At 46.2% G+C, this 19,861-nt stretch overlaps 1 protein-coding gene across 1 annotated transcript in view; it reads left to right on the top strand.

The window, feature by feature from the left end:
- Nucleotides 1–16,128: 16,128 nt before the first annotated feature.
- The window catches only part of WDFY1 (WD repeat and FYVE domain containing 1), a 45,371-nt gene continuing 41,638 nt past the window's right edge, over nucleotides 16,129–19,861 (top strand). Inside the window, exon 1 of the mRNA XM_073359932.1 lies at nucleotides 16,129–16,496. Within this exon, the coding sequence (XP_073216033.1) occupies nucleotides 16,360–16,496 (137 nt within the window). The 5' untranslated portion in view covers nucleotides 16,129–16,359. The remainder of the gene's footprint in view (nucleotides 16,497–19,861) is intronic.

Here is a 19,861-nt window from a genome sequence, read left to right on the forward strand (position 1 = left end):
CTCGTTGGAGTCTGTTTTTGAAGTTTTTTTTGTTGAATTGCCACTTTTAGGTCTGTAATCGAGTGACCAAAGAGATTGAAATGTTCTCCGACTGGTTTTTGAATGTTATAATTCTTGACATCTGATTTGTGTCCATCTATTCTTTTACGTAGAGACTGTCCAGTTTGGCCAATGTACATGGCAGAGGGGCATTGCTGGCACATGATGGCATATATCACATTGGTAGATGTGCAGGTGAATGAGCCTCTGACAGTGTGGCTGATGTGATTAGGCCCTATGATGGTGTCCCCTGAATAGATATATGGACACAGTTGGCAACGGGCTTTGTTGCAAGGATAGGTTCCTGGATTAGTGGTTCTGGTGTGTGGTTGCTGGTGAGTATTTGTTTCAGGTTGGGGGGCTGTCTGTAAGCAAGGACTGGCCTGTCCCCCAAGATCTGTGAGAGTGATGGGTCATCCTTCAGGATAGATAGTAGATCCTTGATGGGTTGTATCCTATGGAGCCCTAACCACAAATTAAAGCTGCTCTGCACTAACAATGAGTGCAGAAGGAAAAAGATACAAGAAAATTCAACCACAACACTTTTTAGATTTCTCTTTGAGATTCGTACCTGCTGCCATAAGGAATGAGACAGCACAAGGTCAAAAACAATGGTGACAGTTTTCCAAATATTTGTTTTATTTTTTGCCAAAATCCTATTTTTGTTAGCAGTGCAACTGCTATAATGGATCAGACCAATGGAACAGCTAGTCTAGTATCCTATCTCTGACAGAGTGGACAGTACCAGGCCAGCTGTCTGAGGAAGAAGCTAGCAGCAGGTAGTTCTGGGGTAATCTGTCCCCAGGAAAAGGTTCCTCCTAACCCCCAGTAGCTAGTAGCTGACTTTTACCCTGAAGGATATTGGTTTCAAAGCTCTTATCTGCTGTTGTCATGGAGCCATAGTATCAGCGCTATGCCCCCAGCTTTGGGGAACAGTCTCTAGGAGGAATCTCTTCAGGGCCTTACTGCCTCCTTAAACTGAAGCTCAGGGGCTCCAGCACTCTTGTTTCACACTGTGAGCTCTGTTCAGCAAGGCCAACTGAGATAGACTCCTGGAAGAGACTCGTACACTCTTTGGGGATTAACGCGAAGCATTCGCGGCAACACTCACAGTGTTGTCAAAGCAGTAGTGCCTATAAGTCAGAGTGCAGGATAGAAAGTCCTTAGGTTGGCATAGAGGAAGGAAGGTTAGAGCATAGCCCAAGTCCTTTCTAGTTGGCCCGGAACCCAGCTGAGTTCTGTCTTTCTCTGTTTTACCTCCTTCCTCAGATCACAGGTGAGAGCCCAGCCTCCTTTCAGTAGCCAACTCTTAGCCCCCAACTTCACACCTCTCCAGCTGGGGGATATTGCTGCACTTCCTTTCTGAGCAGTGGGGAAATCCGTATCCCTCTAGGTCATTGGTCTCTTGGTATCTATGGCCTCCTGGTTGGATTTGCCACTGTCTTCTCTCATTCTGCATTGATATGGAGTTGCCTTGACCGGTCCTTTTTTTAATGAGGCATTCAGGCTCAGACAGCTAGATGACAATTATACCTATGTCTTTTAGCCTGCCCAGAGAGCAAACAGTCCTTCCCCCTGACCCTGGATACTCCTGTGAAATATGAGAGAAACTGAGGCGCATACACAAGATGCATAAAAAAAATTACAGGAAATTCCCACTTTGTCACAATTGCAACTCGGCTATTCTTGTTATCCAGAGAAATATCCAGAAAAATATTTTTTTCTCTGTATTTGGTCAGAATGTAAGGAGGAGGACACCAAAATTGTGTCTTGGTTTTTCATCCACATTTTATTTTCACTGAAATTTTCTGCCTAGCTCTACTCACCATGCTGTTCTAACCTGACTAGGGAAGTTGTTGAGCAGCAAAAAGTCTGATTGATCTTTAGCTGTTATAGGGCTTGGCTTCACTGTAATGCTTCAATGAAGACCCTACCTATGCCAATGGGAGGGCTTCTCCCACTGGTGTAGGAAATCCACGTCCCTGAGAGCTGGTAGTTAGATCGATGGGAGAATTCGGAAGTTGAGAGTAGCAGACTGGAGCCTATGACCTAGAACAGGAGCAGAAGACCGAGTCAAGGGGTAGCAGAGGAGAGTCAACTGGGTGGTGAATTGTTTAGGCATGGGAAAGAGGTCAAAGGTACAAAGAGGGCTATGGGCAGAAATGCTGAGGGAAGGCAGTAGGTGTGGGGTGAGGCTCTCTCTGGCACAGACTCCTAGGCTGACAGAAGGCTAGTTTGACTCTGCCCTGTGCCAACCTGGGTAAATCCAGCTCTCTGTATTTTATGCAACTACCATGTCAAAATAGACCAATGTGTTAGTGTCATTCTTTGCCTGGTATGTGTCATGGTTTCAGTGAAATATCTACAGGGGTGAGGGTGGTGGAAGCAAGTGCTGTCTGTCCTTTTATATTAAATATACAATGGCTGGAAATGTGCATGTTAAAGTTCCAGATTTCCAAAATAGTGACACAGACAGCCAGAGTAGGGAGAGAATCATATTAGTATAGTGTAGAAGGAAAAAAGATTATGTCACCAGGAAAGAGGAGAGAGACAATTCACCGAGCAAAAGGAGGTAACAGATAAAAGGTTCAGTTATTACCATAAAGCAAAGATGATCATGGTACAATCACTATTCTCATAATAAAGTTCTTACGTTGCAAAATGCTCAGCAAGCCAGACTGCCTAAAATGCCAGTGCCTGTGTGCTTTGCTTTCTCCCTGAAGACTGACCAGTGTATTGCTTACAGTTATTAGTTACCATGCAGCTCCTTCTAAGCAAGCATGTTTATTCTTAAGATAAAAGCATTACAGTGTGTGTGTGTGTGTGTGTGCATATGCATATATATAATATATGAATGAACTTATATATTAGGACTGTCGATAATTGCAGTTAACTCACGTGATTAACTCAAAAAATTAACCGTGATTAATCGCACTGTTAATAGAATACCAATTGAAATTTATTAAATATTTTGGATTTTTCTACATTTTCAAATATATCCATTTTGATTACAACACAGTACAAAGTGTACAGTGCTCACTTGATATTATCTTAGATTACAAATATTTGCACTGTAAAATGATAAACGAAATAGTATTTTTCAATTCACCTCTTACAAGTACCGTAGTGCAATCTCTTTACATTTGTAAATTTCACTTTTTCATGATTGTTTTGTTTTTGTGTGCAATTATGTAAAAAACCAAAACTATGTAAAACTTTAGAGCCTACAAGTCCACTCTGTCTTACTTCTTGTTCAACCAATTGCTAAGAGAAACATGTTTGTTTACATTTACGGGAGATAATGCTGCACACTTCTTAACTACAGTGTCACCTGAAAGTGAGAACAGGTATTCATAGGGCACCATTGTAGCCGGCATCACAAGATATTTACATGCCAGATGCACTAAAAATTCATATACCTCTTCATGCTTTGGCCATCCTTCCATAGGACATGCGTCCATACTGATGCCGCTCGTTTAAAAAAATGCGTTAATTAAATTTGTATGTCTTCTGCTCTGATTTACCTGCATTCTACCATATATTTCATGTTATAGCAGTCTCGGATGATGACCCAGCACATGTTTGTTTTAAGAACACTTTCACTGCAAATTTGACAAAATGCAAAGAAGATATCAATGTGAAATTTCTAAAGATAGCTACAGCACTCGAACTAAGATTTAAGAATCTGAAGTGCCTTCCAAAATCTGAGAGGATGAGGTGTGGAGAATGCTTTCAGGAGTCTTAAAAAAGCAACGCGCTGATGCGGAAACTACAGAACCCAAACCAAAATCAGCGTTCTGCTGGTGGCATCTGACTCTGATGGTGAAAATGAACATACATTGGTGTGCACTGCTTTGGATCATTATTGAGCAGAAACAGTCATCAGCATGGACGCATGTCCTCTGGAATGGTGGTTGAAGCATCAAGGGACGTATGAATCTTTAGCGCATCTGGCATGTAAATATCTTGTGATACTGGCTACACCAGTGCCATGCGAACGCCTGTTTTCACTTTCAGGTGACATTGTAAACAAGAAGCAGGCGTCGTTATCTTCTGCAAATGTAAACAAACTTGTTTGTCTGAGCGAATGGCTGAACAAGAAGTAGGACTGATTGTACTTATAGGCTCTAAAGTTTTACATTGTTTTATTTTTAAATGCAGGGGTTTTTTGTACATAATTCTACACTTGTAAGTTCAACTTTCATGATAGAGATTGCACTACAGTACTTAGGTGAATTGAAAAATATTTATTTTGTTTTCTACAGTGAAAATAATTGAACACTGTACATTTTATATTCTGTGTTGTAATTGAAATCACTATTTGAAAACGTAGAAAACATCCAAAAATATGTAAATAAATGGTATTCTATTATTTAACAGCACAATTAATCACAGTCTTAAAAAAATTAATCGCATGATTAATTTTTTAATTGCTTGACAGCCGTTATTGATCATTATTCATTCACATATGCCAAAAAGTTTACCAGAGGTCACCCCCAGCTCCAGCCGAGGGCTTTGGTAGATTTTAAAAACCCACAGCTGTTTTTTCCCCATGGTTAAAGTTCATATCTATCTTAGAACCAGAACCGAGACTGGGCAGATCAGCTATTTTCTTGATCCTTTGATCTTGGTTCAATCAGTAGCACAAACTGGATTCAGTCTATGCTCCACTAGGATTAAAGGCCAACAATTTGCCCCCAAAAACATTGACTTTTCAAGAAGCTCCTGGGGAAGTTCAGAACCATATCAGAAATTGGCCTATGGCTGTTCTTTTACAAATGCATTTATGTGCAGTCGTCATTCCTGTAGTACATTAGGCTAAGCTATTATTTCTGGTATTTGGTTAATTAATCAGCTTCCAAAACAGATATTTAGTTGCTAAAGTATTGAAAACAGTTTCACGTAAAGTGCAGCAGAGAAAGGGCTCTGGATGCTTAAAGTGTATACAGGGCTTTTATGACTGAATTAAGATTCTAGTTAGGTGAATAGCTCAACTCACCTCCCTGAAGACAATTTCATCAATGTTTGTAAAGCACTTGAGTAACGTGATGACAGCACCATAGAAAAACCTTTGGGGAAATGAATAATTCTGAATTCAGGATGGTGTGTACTAAATAATGCATAGGGCTACACCCTGAATCTTAATCCTCCCCGTGCTGTCAGACATGGCCGAGGGCAAAATCTTGTTGTGTTCTATAACTTAACTTTTTGACAACAGGTTCTTGACCTATCCCTCAACCCCACTATAGAGATCCCAGCACACTGCCTTTCATCTGGTCCTTGTCCTTTGCCTTGTCTGGCTTGGGTGACCCTACAAGGAGTTAGGGCTCCCACCAGCATAGTGCTCAGGATTACTGGACTACACCGGCCTTTCCACCATGTCAAGGTGCAGCCCCAGGGAAGGACACATTGAATGAGGAGTACAAAAGAAATATTGAATAGCTGCTCCTTCAATGATCACCATCCATCCTGTGCTCTGAATGAGGCAGAGGTCCTGGGGAAAAAATAGTATGTAATTAGAGACTACATGTTAATGCACATGCTTCCCTCGGTCAGAATTAAAGTTCTGGCATTAATTTGGGCATTCCCTAACTTAAACGCCTAACTTTTCAGCCTCAAATGTCTTTTAATGTAGACTTTTAAAATGAACAGTTAATTGTTATTTTGACTGAATTGGCTTCAAAGGATGCAGTACCTGCGTAACTGAGGGCAGATCTGAACTGCTGCTTTTTTCTGTCTTTGCCTGTAAATAACCTCCAGTGATTGAAAATTTGGTACCCATGAAGCAGACAGACAGCTGCCTCCAGATTTGTGTTTTGTAATGTAACTGAAGTTCAGAGGTTTCTTCTGCTTTGTGCTTACCTCTGCTCCTGTCCGAAATGGACAATGTTAAGTCTCCATTGCCCCTTCCACCCAAGGACCCGCTTCTCCGTCCCCCCACCCCTCAACTATCTTGAATAATTTTGTATTATCTGCAAATTTTACCATGTGACTGCTTACCTCCTTTTCCAGATCATTTGTGAATATGTTGAACAGCACTGGTCTCAGAACCGACCCCTGGAAGACACCACTGTTTACCTCTCTCCATTCTGAAAACTGATAATTTGTTCCCACCCTTTGTTTCCTATCTTAACCAGTTACCAATCCATGAGAGGACTTTCCCTCTTATCCCATGACAGCTTACTTTGCTGAGGAGCCTTTGGTGTGAGGGACCTTGTCAAAGGCTTTCTGAAAGTCCAAGTGCACTGCATCCACTGGATCACCCTTGGCCACATCTTTGTTGACCCCCTCAAAGAATTCTAACAGATTGCTGAGACATGATTTCCTTTAACAAAAAACATGTTGACTCTTCCCCAACAGATCGGGTTGATAATTCTGTTCTTTACTATAATTTCAGCCAATTTGCCTGGTACTGAAGTTAGGCTTACTGGCCTGTAATTGCCAGGATTGCCTCTGGAGCCTTTATAAAAAAAATTGGTGTCACATTAGCTCAAGTCACCTGGCACAGAAGCTGATGTAAGCCATAAGTTACATACCACAGTTAGTAGTTCTGCAATTCTGCTGGTGAGAGAGACAAGCTTTTGAGCTTACACAGAGCTCATCTGTAGGCCTAGGAAACTGGCCCAGTCTAACGCCGTTTAGTCCTTGCACAGGGGACCTATTAAGAACATTTCCCTTTGAGGACTGAGCTAACACCTCAATCTGAAGTTTGGGAGCACTGGGCTGCTGGGAGTGATGTCATTAAGAGGAGAGAGTTTCACCATGCATGGTCATAAAAAAAACCCATGAAAGAGTTAGGGGTATTAGGTCTGAGGAAGACTGAGTCACGAAATATGAATTCAACTTCTAACACTGCTACTGACTCTTTGTTGAGTTTGGCCAAAAATTTAGGGCTAAATTTTCAAATCTTTTAGTTCACTGTTTTGGGTGCTGGCCATAAGTGTCAAAGTGGGAGCTGCTGGGGGCCGAGCAGTTTTGAAACTGTGGTCCTAGTTACAAGGGCTGAAAACAACTTGAAAATCTGGCCCCACAGCTCTCCTGTTGCCTCAGTTTCCTCTCTCATAATAAAGGGAATCAACAATGCTTATTCATCTTTGTAAAATGCTGTAGGCTTTATGGATGAAAAGACCTATAAATAAATAGTACAATATTTTTACACTACCTTTAGAAATCTATTAGATTAACTCTATTTCAGGGGATTGCATATTACACTCCCTCTGTAGCCCCCAGGGAAGACAGGTTGTGGTTTGATCAAACAGAACCTGGATCCAAAGTAAAACTTGACTGATAAAGTTCTGAAAACCATACTCAGTGTTGGCAATTACTGACCACTCTGCCACTGATAATCTGAAACTAAGTTGGCTCTACAGTTTTGTTGACCCAACCAAGAATAATCCTCCCTCTTCTCTGTTGACTTCTTTCTCCTCATCCTCTGCTTATCCTTCCCCCTAGTTACCTGTGGTGGAAGATTGAACAGCCTTACTGCCCTGTAGTTTCTGGAAGCTATATACAGAAATTGGCTTCAAATACTGTTTTTGTTTGTTTAAACTCAGGAAAATGGTATGTGATGTCCGAACTGGATTGTGTGTGAATGCGTGCACACCACTGTGCTCTCCTGAATGGAATGAAAATTGCTCAACTGTGACTCTGGTTATAGGCCCTGTTCTGCCAACAAGTCCGATGACTTCAGAGGCCTTTTCTTTTGGAACACCAAGGTCTGAGTTCTATTCCCACTGTCACTGTGGTGTTCGAAACAGCCATGGCACATAGCATGATGACAACCATGAAGCACTAGAGAACAAGATCTTCTACTTTAATCGCATATGGTCACTTGAGGCTCACTAATTCAAGGACTGTCTTTCCTGCAGCCTGACTAAACTGGACCCATCTCTTGGTTCCTCCTCTATTGGGTTCAAAGTTACTTTTGAAATTGTAGCGGCTATAACTCTGGTGCAGTGGGAAGTCCTGAAATTCTGCAGTCTGTCCCAAGGGTCTGTGAAATCCCTCAAAAGTCTGAGGTCAGGCTGGCCTCTTTGGGTACATCTACACATGACTGACCTGGTCAGCTGACTTTGGCTTGCAGGGCTCAGGCTCTGGGGCTGAAAAATCACTGTGTAGATGTTTGCGTGGGAGCCTGAACTCTGGGACCAGGCAAGGGTGGACTTTTAGATCTATAGACTCCCTGAGGGGTTAAAAATCGAGCCCCACAGCCCAAGCCCTGTCAGCCCGAGTCAGCTGACCCAGGCCAGCTGCTGCTGTTCTTCTGCAGGTCTTTTATCCCTGTGTAGATGTGCCCTGTCTCCTACTTAATAGTCGGGAGTGGGACAATGACTGACCTTCTTTCTTCCCATCCTCTCACACAACTGGGAAGTTGAGCTGGATCCAAACTTCCTTTCCTCTCCTTTTGTGGGGTTTGTAAGGAGGCTGGTTTACAGGGCAAGACAATGAAGAACACATTGACCTTTACTGCTCCTAAGCCCTGGTCTACACTAGGAGTTGAGGTCGAATTTAGCAGTGTTAAATCGATTTAACCCTGCACTTGTCCACACGACGAAGTCCTTTTTTCGACTTAAAGGGCTCTTAAAATCCCCCAACAAGAGGATTAGGACTGAAATTGGCCTTGCTGGGTCGAATTTGGGGTACTGTGGACACAATTAGGCGGTATTGGCCTCCATGAGCTATTCCAGAGTGCTCCATTGTGACCACTCTGGACAGCGCTCTCAACTCAGATGCACTGGCCAGGTAGACAGGAAAAGGCCTGCAAACTTTTGAATTTCAGTTTCCAGTTTGGCCAGTGTGACAAGCTGCAGGTGACCATGCAGAGCTCATCAGCAGAGGTGACCATGATGGAGTCCCAGAATCGCAAAAGAGCTCCAGCATGGACCGAACGGGAGGTACGGGATCTGATCGCTGTATGGGGAGAGGAATCTGTGCTATCAGAACTACGTTCCAGTTTTCAAAATGCCAAAACCTTTGTCAAAATCTCCCAGGGCATGAAGGACAGAGGCCATAACAGGGACCTGAAGCAGTGCCGCATGAAACTTAAGGAGCTGAGGCAAGCCTACCAGAAAACCAGAGAGGCGAACGGCAGCTCTGGGTCAGAGCCCAAAACATGCCGCTTCTATGATGAGCTGCATGCCATTTTAGGGGGTTCAGCCACCACTACCCCAACTGTGTTGTTTGACTCCTTCAATGGAGATGGAGGCAATACGGAAGCAGGTTTTGGGATGATGATGATGATTGATAGCTCACAGCAAGCAAGCGGAGAAACTGGTTTTCCCAACAGCCAGGAACTGTTTCTCACCCTGGACCTGCAGCCAGTACCCCCCGAACCCACCCAACGCTGCCTCCTGGACCTGCCAGGTGGAGAAGGGACCTCTGGTGAGTGTACCTTTTAAAATACTATACATAGTTTAAAAGCAAGCATGTTTAATGATTGATTTGCCCTGGCATTCACGGCTCTCCTGGATGTACTCCCAAAGCCTTTGCAAAAGGTTTCTGGGGAGGGCAGCCTTATTCCATCCACCATGGTAGGACACTTTACCACTCCAGGCCAGTAGCACGTACTCGGGAATCATTGTAGAACAAAGCATTGCAGTGTATGTTTGCTAGCATTCAAACAACATCCATTCTTTCTCTCTCTGTAGCACTTTAGAGACTAAACAATTTATTTGAGAATAAGCTTTTGTGAGCTACAGCTCACTTCATCGGATGCATACTGTGGAAAGTGTAGAAGATCTTTTATACACACAAAGCATGAAAAAATACCTCCCCCCACCCCACTCTCCTGCTGGCAATAGCTTAGCTAAAGTGATCACTCTCCTTACAATGTGTATGATAATCAAGGTGGGCCATTTCCAGCACAAATCCAGAGTTTAACAAGAATGTCTGGGGGGTTAGGAAAAAACAAGGGGAAATAGGTTACCTTGCATAATGACTTAGGCACTCCCAGTCTCTATTCAAGCCTAAGTTAATTGTATCCAATTTGCAAATGAATTCCAATTCAACAGTTTCTCGCTGGAGTCTGGATTTGAAGTTTTTTTGTTGAAGAATTGCAACTTTCATGTCTGTAATCGCGTGACCAGAGAGATTGAAGTATTTGGTGAGTATTTGCTTCAGGTTGGGGGGAAATACTCACCAGCAACCACATACCACACAACAGAACCACTAACCCAGGAACCTATCCTTGCAACAAAGCCCGTTGCCAACTGTGCCCACATATCTATTCAGGGGATACCATCACAGGGCCTAATAACATCAGCCACACTATCCGAGGCTCGTTCACCTGCACATCCACCAATGTGATATACGCCATCATGTGCCAGCAATGCCCCTCTGCCATGTACATTGGTCAAACTGGACAGTCTCTACGTAAAAGAATGAATGGACACAAACCAGATGTCAAGAATTTTATAATATTCATAAACCAGTCGGAGAATACTTCAATCTCTCTGGTCATGCAATTACAGACATGAAAGTTGCAATTCTTCAACAAAAAAACTTCAAATCCAGACTCCAGCGAGAAACTGTTGAATTGGAATTCATTTGCAAATTAAATACAATTAACTTAGGCTTGAATAGAGACTGGGAGTGCCTAAGTCATTATGCAAGATAACCTATTTCCCCTTGTTTTTTCCTAACCCTCCCCCTCCCCTCCCAACGTTCTTGTTAAACCCTGGATTTGTGCTGGAAATGGCCCACCTTGATTATCATACATATTGTAAGGAGAGTGATCACTTTAGCTAAGCTATTGCCAGCAGGAGAGTGGGGTGTGGGGAGGTATTTTTTCATGCTTTGTGTGTATAAAAGATCTTCTACGCTTTCCACAGTATGCATCTGATGAAGTGAGCTGTAGCTCACAAAAGCTTATGCTCAAATAAATTGGTTAGTCTCTAAGGTGGCACAAGTACTCCTTTTTTTTTTGCAAATACAGACTAACACGGCTGTTACTCTGAAACTTCTCTCTCTGTGTTATCCTCAAGAGAGTGATACCATTCATGGTCACCTGGTTGAAATAGGGTGCTTTTCTTAAGGGACATTCAGAGGTGCCCGTTCCTGCTGGGCTGTTTGCCTGTAGCTGAATAGAAATGTTCCCTGCTGGGGATGAGGGAGGGACAAGGGGCTAGCCATGCAGTGGGGGGGAGGCAAAATGCAACCTTGGAACGAAAGCACATGTGCTATGTATTTAATGTTAACAGCAAGGTTTACCGTGAAAGAGTGTACCCATTGTTCTATAAAATGTCTTTTAAAATACCACTGTGCCTTTTTTTTTCTCCACCAGCTGTGTGTTTCAAGGATCACAGGATCTTCTCCTTCCCAGAGGCTAGCGAAGATTAGAAGGTGAAAAAAACATACTCGCGATTAAATGTTCTCTGAGCTCATGCTGTCCTCCCACACTGACAGAGCACAGACGAATGCATGGAGGCAGACAACGTCAGAGTGCAGGAAAGCACAAAATGACCAGGAGAAGAGGTGGTGGGCTGAAGAGACGGCTGAAGCTGAAAGGTGGTGGCAGCGCGATGAGAGGAGGCAGGATTCAATGCTGAGGCTGCTGGAGGATCAAACCAATATTCTCCAGCGTATGGTTGACCTGCAGGAAAGGCAGCAGGAGCACAGACCGCCGCTAAAGCCCCCGTGTAACCAACCACCCTCCTCCCCAAGTTCCATAGCCTCCTCACCCAGACACTCCAGAACGCGGTGTGGGGGCCTCCGGCCACCCAGCCACTCCACCCCAGAGGATTGCCCAAGCAACAGAAGGCTGGCATTCAATAAGTTTTTTAAACTTTTAAAGTGCTGTGTGGCCTTGTCCTTCCCTCCTCCACCACCCCTCCTACTGCTTCTCTCCTCCACCACCCCTCCTGGTCTACCTTGGTAGTTATCCCCCTATTTGTGTGATGAATGAATAAAGAATGCATGAATGCGAAGCAACAATGACTTCTATTGCCTCTACAAGCGGTGATCGAAGGGAGGAGGGAAGGGTGGTTAGCTTACAGGGAAGTAGAGTAAACCAAGGGGCGGGGTGTTTCATCAAGGAGAAACAAACAGAACTTTCACACCGTAGCCTGGCCAGTCATGAAACTGGTTTTCAAAGCTTCTCTGATGTGCACCACGCCCTCCTGTGCTCTTCTAACTGCTCTGGTGTCTGGTTGTGTGTAACCAGCAGCCAGGTGATTTGCCTCAACCTCCCACCCTGCCATAAACGTCTCCCCCCTTTACTCTCACAGATATTGTGGAGTGCACAGCAATCAGTAATAACAGTGGGAATATTGGTTTCGCTGAGGTCTAACCGAGTCAGTAAACTGCGCCAGCGAGCTCTTAAACATCCAAATGCACATTCTACCACCATTCTGCACTTGCTCAGCCTGTAGTTGAACAGCTCCTGACTACTGTCCAGGCTGCCTGTGTATGGCTTCATGAGCCATGGCAATAAGGGGTAGACTGCGTCCCCAAGGATAACTATAGGCATTTCAACATCCCCAACGGTTATTTTCTGGTCTGGGAATAAAGTCCCTTCCTGCAGCTTTTGAAACAGACCAGAGTTCCTGAAGATGCGAGCGTCATGTACCTTTCCCAGCCATTCCACATTGATGTTGGTGAAACATCCCTTGTGATCCACCAGTACTTGCAGCACTATTGAAAAGTACCCCTTGAGGTTTATGTACTCGTCGGCTTGGTGCTCCGGTGCAAAGATAGGGATATGGGTTCGGTCTATGGCCCCACCACATTTAGGGAATCCCATTGCAGCAAAGCCATCCACTATGACCTGCACATTTCCCAGGGTCACTCTCCTTGATATCAGCAGATCTTTGATTGCGTTGGCTACTTGGATCAGAGCAGCCCCCACAGTAGATTTGCCCACTCCAAATTGATTCCCGACTGATCAGTAGCTGTCTGGCATTGCAAGCTTCCACAGGGCTATTGCCACTCGCTTCTCGACTGTGAGGGCTGCTCTCATCTTGGTATTCATGCGCTTCAGGGCAGGGGAAAGCAAGTCACAAAGTTCCATGAAAGTGCCCTTACGCATGCGAAAGTTTCGCAGCCACTGTGAATCGTCCCAGACCCGCAACACTATGTGGTCCCACCAGTCTGTGCTTGTTTCCTGGGCCCAGAATTGACGTTCCACCATATGAACCTGCTCCATTAGCACCATGATGTCCACGTTGCCAGGGCCCGTGCTTTGAGAGAAGTCTGTGTCCATGTCCTGATCACTCATGTGACTGCGCTGACATTGTCTACTCGCCCGGTTTTGCTTTGCCAGGTTCTGGTGCTGCATATACTGCTGGATAATGCATGTGGCGTTTAATGTGCTCCTAATTGCCTAAGTGATCTGATCGGGCTCCATGCTTGCCGTGGTATGGCATCTGCACAGAAAAAAGGTGCGGAACAATTGTCTGCCATTGCTCTGACAGAGGTAGGGGCGACTGATGACATGGCTTACAGGGTTGGCTTACAGGGATTTAAAATCAACAAAGAGGGTGGCTTTGCGAGGAACTGAATGGCCCCCTCAAGGATAGAATTCAAAACTGGGTTTAGCAGGCCATTGATTTCACGGAGGGAGGGAGGAGAAAATGAATACAAAACAAATCTGGTCTCTTTCTTGTTTTGATCCACTTCATCTATCTTTATACAACTTGCTGGCAGCAGACTGTGCAGTACGATCGCTAACCATTGTCATCTCCTGGGTGCTTGGCAGAAGACAGTGCACTTTGACTGCTGGCCATCATCTTCTGCTGGTTGCTGATTAAAAGCCAGTGCACTGCCGGTAGGACTCAATCCCCATGAGACTAAACTTAAAAGGGAAATGATTTGGCTGAGTCACTCCCATGTTTGCCCAGGTGCCCCGACCTCATCGAGATCGGTTAAAATAGCACCCAGGACTACGTCAACGACAGCTACCAGTCATACTGCACTGTCTGCTGCCAAAAGGAAATAAACTGCTGCTGTGTAGCAATGCAGTACCACATCTGCCAGTACCCAGGAGACATACGGTGACGGTTAGCTGAGCGGGCTCCATGCTTGCTGTGGTATGGCATCTGCACAGGTAACTCAAGAAAAAAGGCGCAAAACGATTGTCTGTCCTTCCTTTCATGGAAGGAGGGAGGCAAGGGGGGCCTGATGATATGTACCCAGAACCACCTGCAACAATGTTTTAGCCCCATCAGGCACTGGGATTTCTACCCAGAATTCAAATGGGTGGCAGAAACTGCGGGAACTGTGGGATAGCTACCCACAGTGCAACGCTCCGGAAGTTGCCGGTTGCCTCGGTACTGTGGCCACACTCCGCTGACTATACGCGCTTAGAGCATTTGTGTTGGGACATACACAATCGACTGTATAAAAACGCTTTCTACAAAACTGACTTCTATAAATTTGACCTAATTTCATAGTGTAGACATACCCTAAGAGTGGACAAAACTAGCATTTAGGAGATCAATGCACTTAGGCCAGGTCTACACCAATTTTTTTTTTCTGGTTTAGCAATGTCATTTAGGGGTGTGATATTTTTTTTTAAAAAAAAAAAAAATTCCTACATCTTTAAAAGCCCTCGTATAGATGCAGTTATACTGATAGGAAAGTACACTGGCTGATATCACTTATTTCATTCACTGACCTAGCATAACCTTTACCAGAAAAAAACCCACACTTTTTTGCTGGTATAGGCTGTCTCTACACTAGGACGGGTTTGCTGGTATAGATGGTATAGCTATCCTGGCAATACTTTTAAGCGTAGACTAAGTTTTAGACAGCAGCAGCCACACAGTTCCATGTTAAAATTGAGACTTTCACAGATACAGAGGAACCACATCACTGCGCGTTCTGCTGGGTCTGTATCAACCTCTCAAGGCCAAAATATGAGAGATGCAACATGGAGCAATGATACAAAATAATATGAACGGCACATGAAATTTTACATACCACAGAATAAATTACTGTAGTGTAAACACTAGTGTTTCTAATATCAATTTACTGATCCAGCGTGGCTGACATAAATTATCTACCCTACCACTATGAGACTTCCAAATGTGGGCGTTGGGTGTAAGATGTAGGACAACTGTCAAGTGCCAGGATTTATTTGGGAAACTCCTAATGAGGGCTGGGGCACAGGGGTTGAGAGGAAGCATGGAAAGGCCTTAGTACTCCAGGCAAACTCTGCACAGTGGTGAAGCACTGATAATGCAGAACACAGACAAATGTCTAAAGGAGGAGAAAATAGCAGGCATGCTATTGAATATTTAGAGACAGCATGGAATGGGTAGGTTAAAAGGGGGAGGTTGGCTTTGTGTCGGTGTCAGATCATATGTGTTAGTTGTCTCAGGCTCGCACAGGGAGGATAAGAGATCAGCTACTGCTGCCAGTAAAGGGAGCTCTCCTTTATCTTAGGAGATAGAGGCCTGTGTTTAGAACCAAAGGAGACGAGCCTGGTTCCCAGTGCATGGATGGGCTTCTGGGGCACCTGCCACTCTTGCTCCCATTCTGGCAGTGTCTGATGGGTGGCTATGGCTCTCAGAGAGGTACTGCCCTGTGCACAACAGACCCTGCCCTGGAGAGCTCCCAGCCCTATGGGGAAAGCACAAGGTTGGGTTGGGCTGGCTGCTCACAGTTAAGGTTACCAGCTTTGATTGGATGAATTCCTGGAGATTTCATCACATGACATTATCTTTATTTAAAGATTAATCCGTAATTCCTGGAGACTTCAGGACACTCCTGGAGGGTTGGCAACCCTACTCATGGTCCATCGTCCTCTGCTGCCATTGGGGGCCTGTGGGAGGCTGGTGCTCAGGGCCCTGTGCCAGCACCACTGGCATCTCAGGTTCCTGGATCATCCAGGAGGTGACTTCACCCTTATACACACATCACGCCCAAAAGAAAATTCCCAGCTTTTCTATGAAATACGACCCCTAATCTGCCCAGCGCAGGTGCAGAGAGCTATTTGTAGGAAAGCTCCATCACGCTGCGTGCTGCCCTGGGTCTTTTAGAGGCCCTGCTTCTCTGGAGAATACGCAGCCCATCCTCGGAGTCGGGACCTTTCAGAGGCTCCTCTACTTCAGAGTATACGGGAGCCTCTGACTGGCATTGGGCCTTCCGCTCTGCGTTGCTCGTCCGATACGAGGGGCGCTCGACTCCTTCCGGAAGCGTCACTACTCGTGATATTACGGGATCCTCCAGCGCCCAGTCCTTCCGGTGGCGCCGCTACACCTGATATTACGGGCACCCATCGTGTATTACCCCCCCCCCCCCAGTCCCCTCCGCCGAGCAGAGCCTTTACCTCTGTCTGTCACTCAGCGGAGGGGCCGCCCCCGGCGGAGGCTCCGCACCGAGATGGCGGCCGAGATCCATGCCAGGCCGCAGAGCAGCCGGCCCGTCCTGCTCAGCAAGGTCGAGGGGCACCAGGACGCGGTGAGCGCCGCTCTCCTCATCCCCAAGGAGGACGGGCTCATCACAGCCAGCGAGGACAGGTGGGCGCCGGGCCACCCCACCCTGGGAGGGGACCCCCCAGCCCCCCGGTTCGAGGGCTCCGGCTCTCTCCGGGGAAGCCCCCTCGGCTCACTGCCCAGGGCTGGCCGGCGGCGTAAGCCGCAGGTCGCTGCGTCTCAGCCCTCGGGGGGGGCTGCCGCGCCCCGCCCCGCCCCCCGGCTACCCCGAGCAGCCCGCCCCTCGCGGTGCCCCCTGCAGGAGCAGCTCGTGGGGGGCTGGCCGCGCTCCGACCCCTCCCGGCTCTGGCAGCGCCGCGCCCGGGAGCAGCCGGGGCGCGGGGGAGGGGGGATGGCCGGGCTGCCCCTCGTGCCATTCCGGGGTGCCAGGGCTGTGGGTCAGAGCCGGCACTGAGGCGCCGCCTGCCTTCCCAGGCAGGGCCGGGGCGGAGAGGGATCGGTAGGAAAAGCGTGTTAGTCCCGGGGGGACCCCTCCCCGCCAGAGGAGTGAAGGGCCGGGGCTGAGGCTTCGCTGACGAAGGCGCCGAGAGCTGGCGGGTCAGGGAGCGCTTTTCGGGCGCGGGGAAGCAGCGGGCTGCGGGCGGAGTAAGGCGCCCGTGCTCGTCAGTGAGCCCTGGGCTGCAGCTTTAGTGTTGCTTCAGGAATCCGGTGCAGGTTGCCGGAAAAATCCGTTAGACACCTCAGTCCCGAGAAGCGCCTTTGTCCGTCCTGAGGAAGGTGTGCAGGCCTTTTCTTTAAACAGCCGCTAAAGAGTCCGAGGCTGTTCGCCGGTACGCTAGGGATCGCTAGAAATCAGAGTAACTCGGCTCAGACTTCTCTAGCACGGTATGCATCCGATGAAGTGAGCTGTAGCTCACCAAAGCTTATGCTCAAATAAATTTGTTAGACTCTAAGGTGCCACTAGGACTCCTTTTCTTAGTGTGAAAAGGCACTCTCTTTAAGGCATAAATTTTGCCAGAAGGCACAAAATAGAGACTGTTGCCACTAGCCATAAAGAAACAGTGGATTGCAACATTGATTAGGGAAAATGAACCACTTGTTACACTGGGGGTGGTGAATTGTGAAACTGAGCAAGAGTTGGCTAGCATACTGCCATTTGGGGTTGGTTAGGAATGAGAGGCACTTCTGAATATTAGAACCAACAAATACTTCAGACAACCTGTTTTGAGGATCTTGATGCACTTTGTGAACATAAATTAAGCTTCCTAATTCTCTTCTGAGGTAGGCAGGCAGATATTGTTACCTCTTTTACAGATGGGTAAATGGAGACATGTGGAAAGGTTAGATGGCTTCCCTGAATTAATGCAGAGCTAGGATTAGATCAGGCTTTCTTTTAATCTCTAGATCACATTGCTTCTATGATTATTGGGAGGGGAAAGCAGCAAAACTTCTGTTAAAGAGAAGAACAGAGCCACTGGGGATTGTTGGGCTGGAAGGGAGGTGCAGCCCATCAAGGTTGTCTGCAAGATGCTGTTGTGAAGTGGTGGTAGCTGGAGAACTTTCCAGCAGTTGGGAATGAAGCAGAAGAAATGGGAGCTTCTTTTTTTATCCAGTTCAAAACATTTCATTGTTTTCTGCTCTAAAGGAAAGTTATAGTCTAGACTGGATAAAGGCAGGGGTAATTATGAGACTGGAAAATATCCTCACATCAAAGCAGCAGCTCTCAACTGGGGGAAAAATAAGTTACAGATAAGGACCATTATTTGTTATAAACATTGACTCAGTTTAAAACAACAAATAACTCTGCATGATATATATTTGCAAGCATATTTGTTTATAGTGATTTCCTAAGGGAGGTTCTACAAACTGTGTATATTGTAACAGGAGTTAGGAATGGGTTTAGTAACTTAACAGTACTAAACACTAAATGGGTTTAGTAACATAATACTAGTAAAGGAGTGACTAGCATTTCTCAAGGGAGAAGACAGAAAATGTGAATCCATATTTACTTTCTGTTCTGAGGAGGATAACATGAATTTTTTTTTCTGCTTAGCCTATCAAGAACTTCTTTAAATTCTGGAAAGAATTCGGATTCTAACATGTATTTTGTTGTAAGGAAGAAGTTGAAGACTGCATAAGGGAGTCTTGTAAACAAGTAGTCTTTGTTTATTGTTTGGATTAACATATGCAGAGCAGAGACAGAATTGCCTTTTGTGAGGTGGTTGGGAAACCCACTTCCATTTGATAAAGTAGATTAGAACCTCTAGATTTCAGAGTAACGTTTTAGTCTTGGACACATTTAGTCTTTAGCCCAGCCCTCGTGATCATGGAGAAAAGTTCAAAAATGTGAACCTTGAAGGCTCAAATCAGAAAGCAAATGCAAAGTATCCAAAACTGTTATTTCAAAATCATGATTTGGGGGATCTGACTCTGATTTTTAAACACTTAGGATTGGCATTGCTGGATTTAGGAGCCGATCAGTGGGACATGTGTTTCTAAGTTACTTGCGTGGTTTTAAAAATACCACCCATAGGCAGCTAAATGTGGATTTAGGAGCTCTGGGGTGGTGCTGCAGAATGAGGGGTTTGGGGTGTAGGAGGGTGCTCTGGACTGGGACCAAGGGGTTCAGAGGGCAGAATGGGGATCAGGGCTCGGGCAAGGGGTGGGATGCGGGGGGTGGGGTGGGGAGAGGTATATGGCTCCATGCTGTGCTTATCGGAAGCAGTAGCATGTCCCATCTCCAGCTCCTATGTGGAGGCTTGGCCAGGCGGCTCTGCCGCCGCCCCCGCAACTCCCATCAGTAGAGGTTCCTGGCCAATGTACTGAGAGCTGTAGAGTTAGTGCTCAGGGACAGAAGCAGTGTGCAGAGCTGCCTGGCCGTGCCTCCCCAGCAACAGGGTCTGGGAGTCCGCTCTGCAGGCATGCTGCCTCTGTCTGCGGACACCACCCCCGCAGCTCCCATTGGCTGAGGTTCCCAGCCAATGGGCTGGGAGCCGAGTCAGCACGTGGGGAGCGGGGATGGAGGCAGTGTGCCTGCAGAGGCGCCTGGCTGCGCCTGTGTCAGCAATGGCAGGGACAGGAGCTGCCTGAGGTGAGCCCCCACATGGACTTCAGTTTTTACCATGGACACATAGCCGACTCCAGCACTGTGTGCTGGGTCTGGGATGTGATCAGAGCAAGCCTGGGCCAGTTTCCTTAGCCCTGTTCCATGGAGATGGGGAAATCTTGTGTCCCATTAAATACCCGTGGGGGAAATATTCTGGATCTGTGGTGAAGCCTGACCAACTCAACTTCCTCCCGCACTGCTCACTACAGCTGCTCTCGCACATGTCTCTTCTAATGCTGCTTAGGTGGCAGTGTGGAGCCAGCATTAGTGTGGTGGTCATTTATTTCGATATGCTTCCATGCAAAGGACATAAGGGGGACAGTGATTTTTCAACACGTTATCC

The sequence above is a fragment of the Lepidochelys kempii genome, chromosome 9 (genome assembly GCF_965140265.1).
Source record: "Lepidochelys kempii isolate rLepKem1 chromosome 9, rLepKem1.hap2, whole genome shotgun sequence".
Lineage (NCBI taxonomy): Eukaryota > Metazoa > Chordata > Testudines > Cheloniidae > Lepidochelys > Lepidochelys kempii.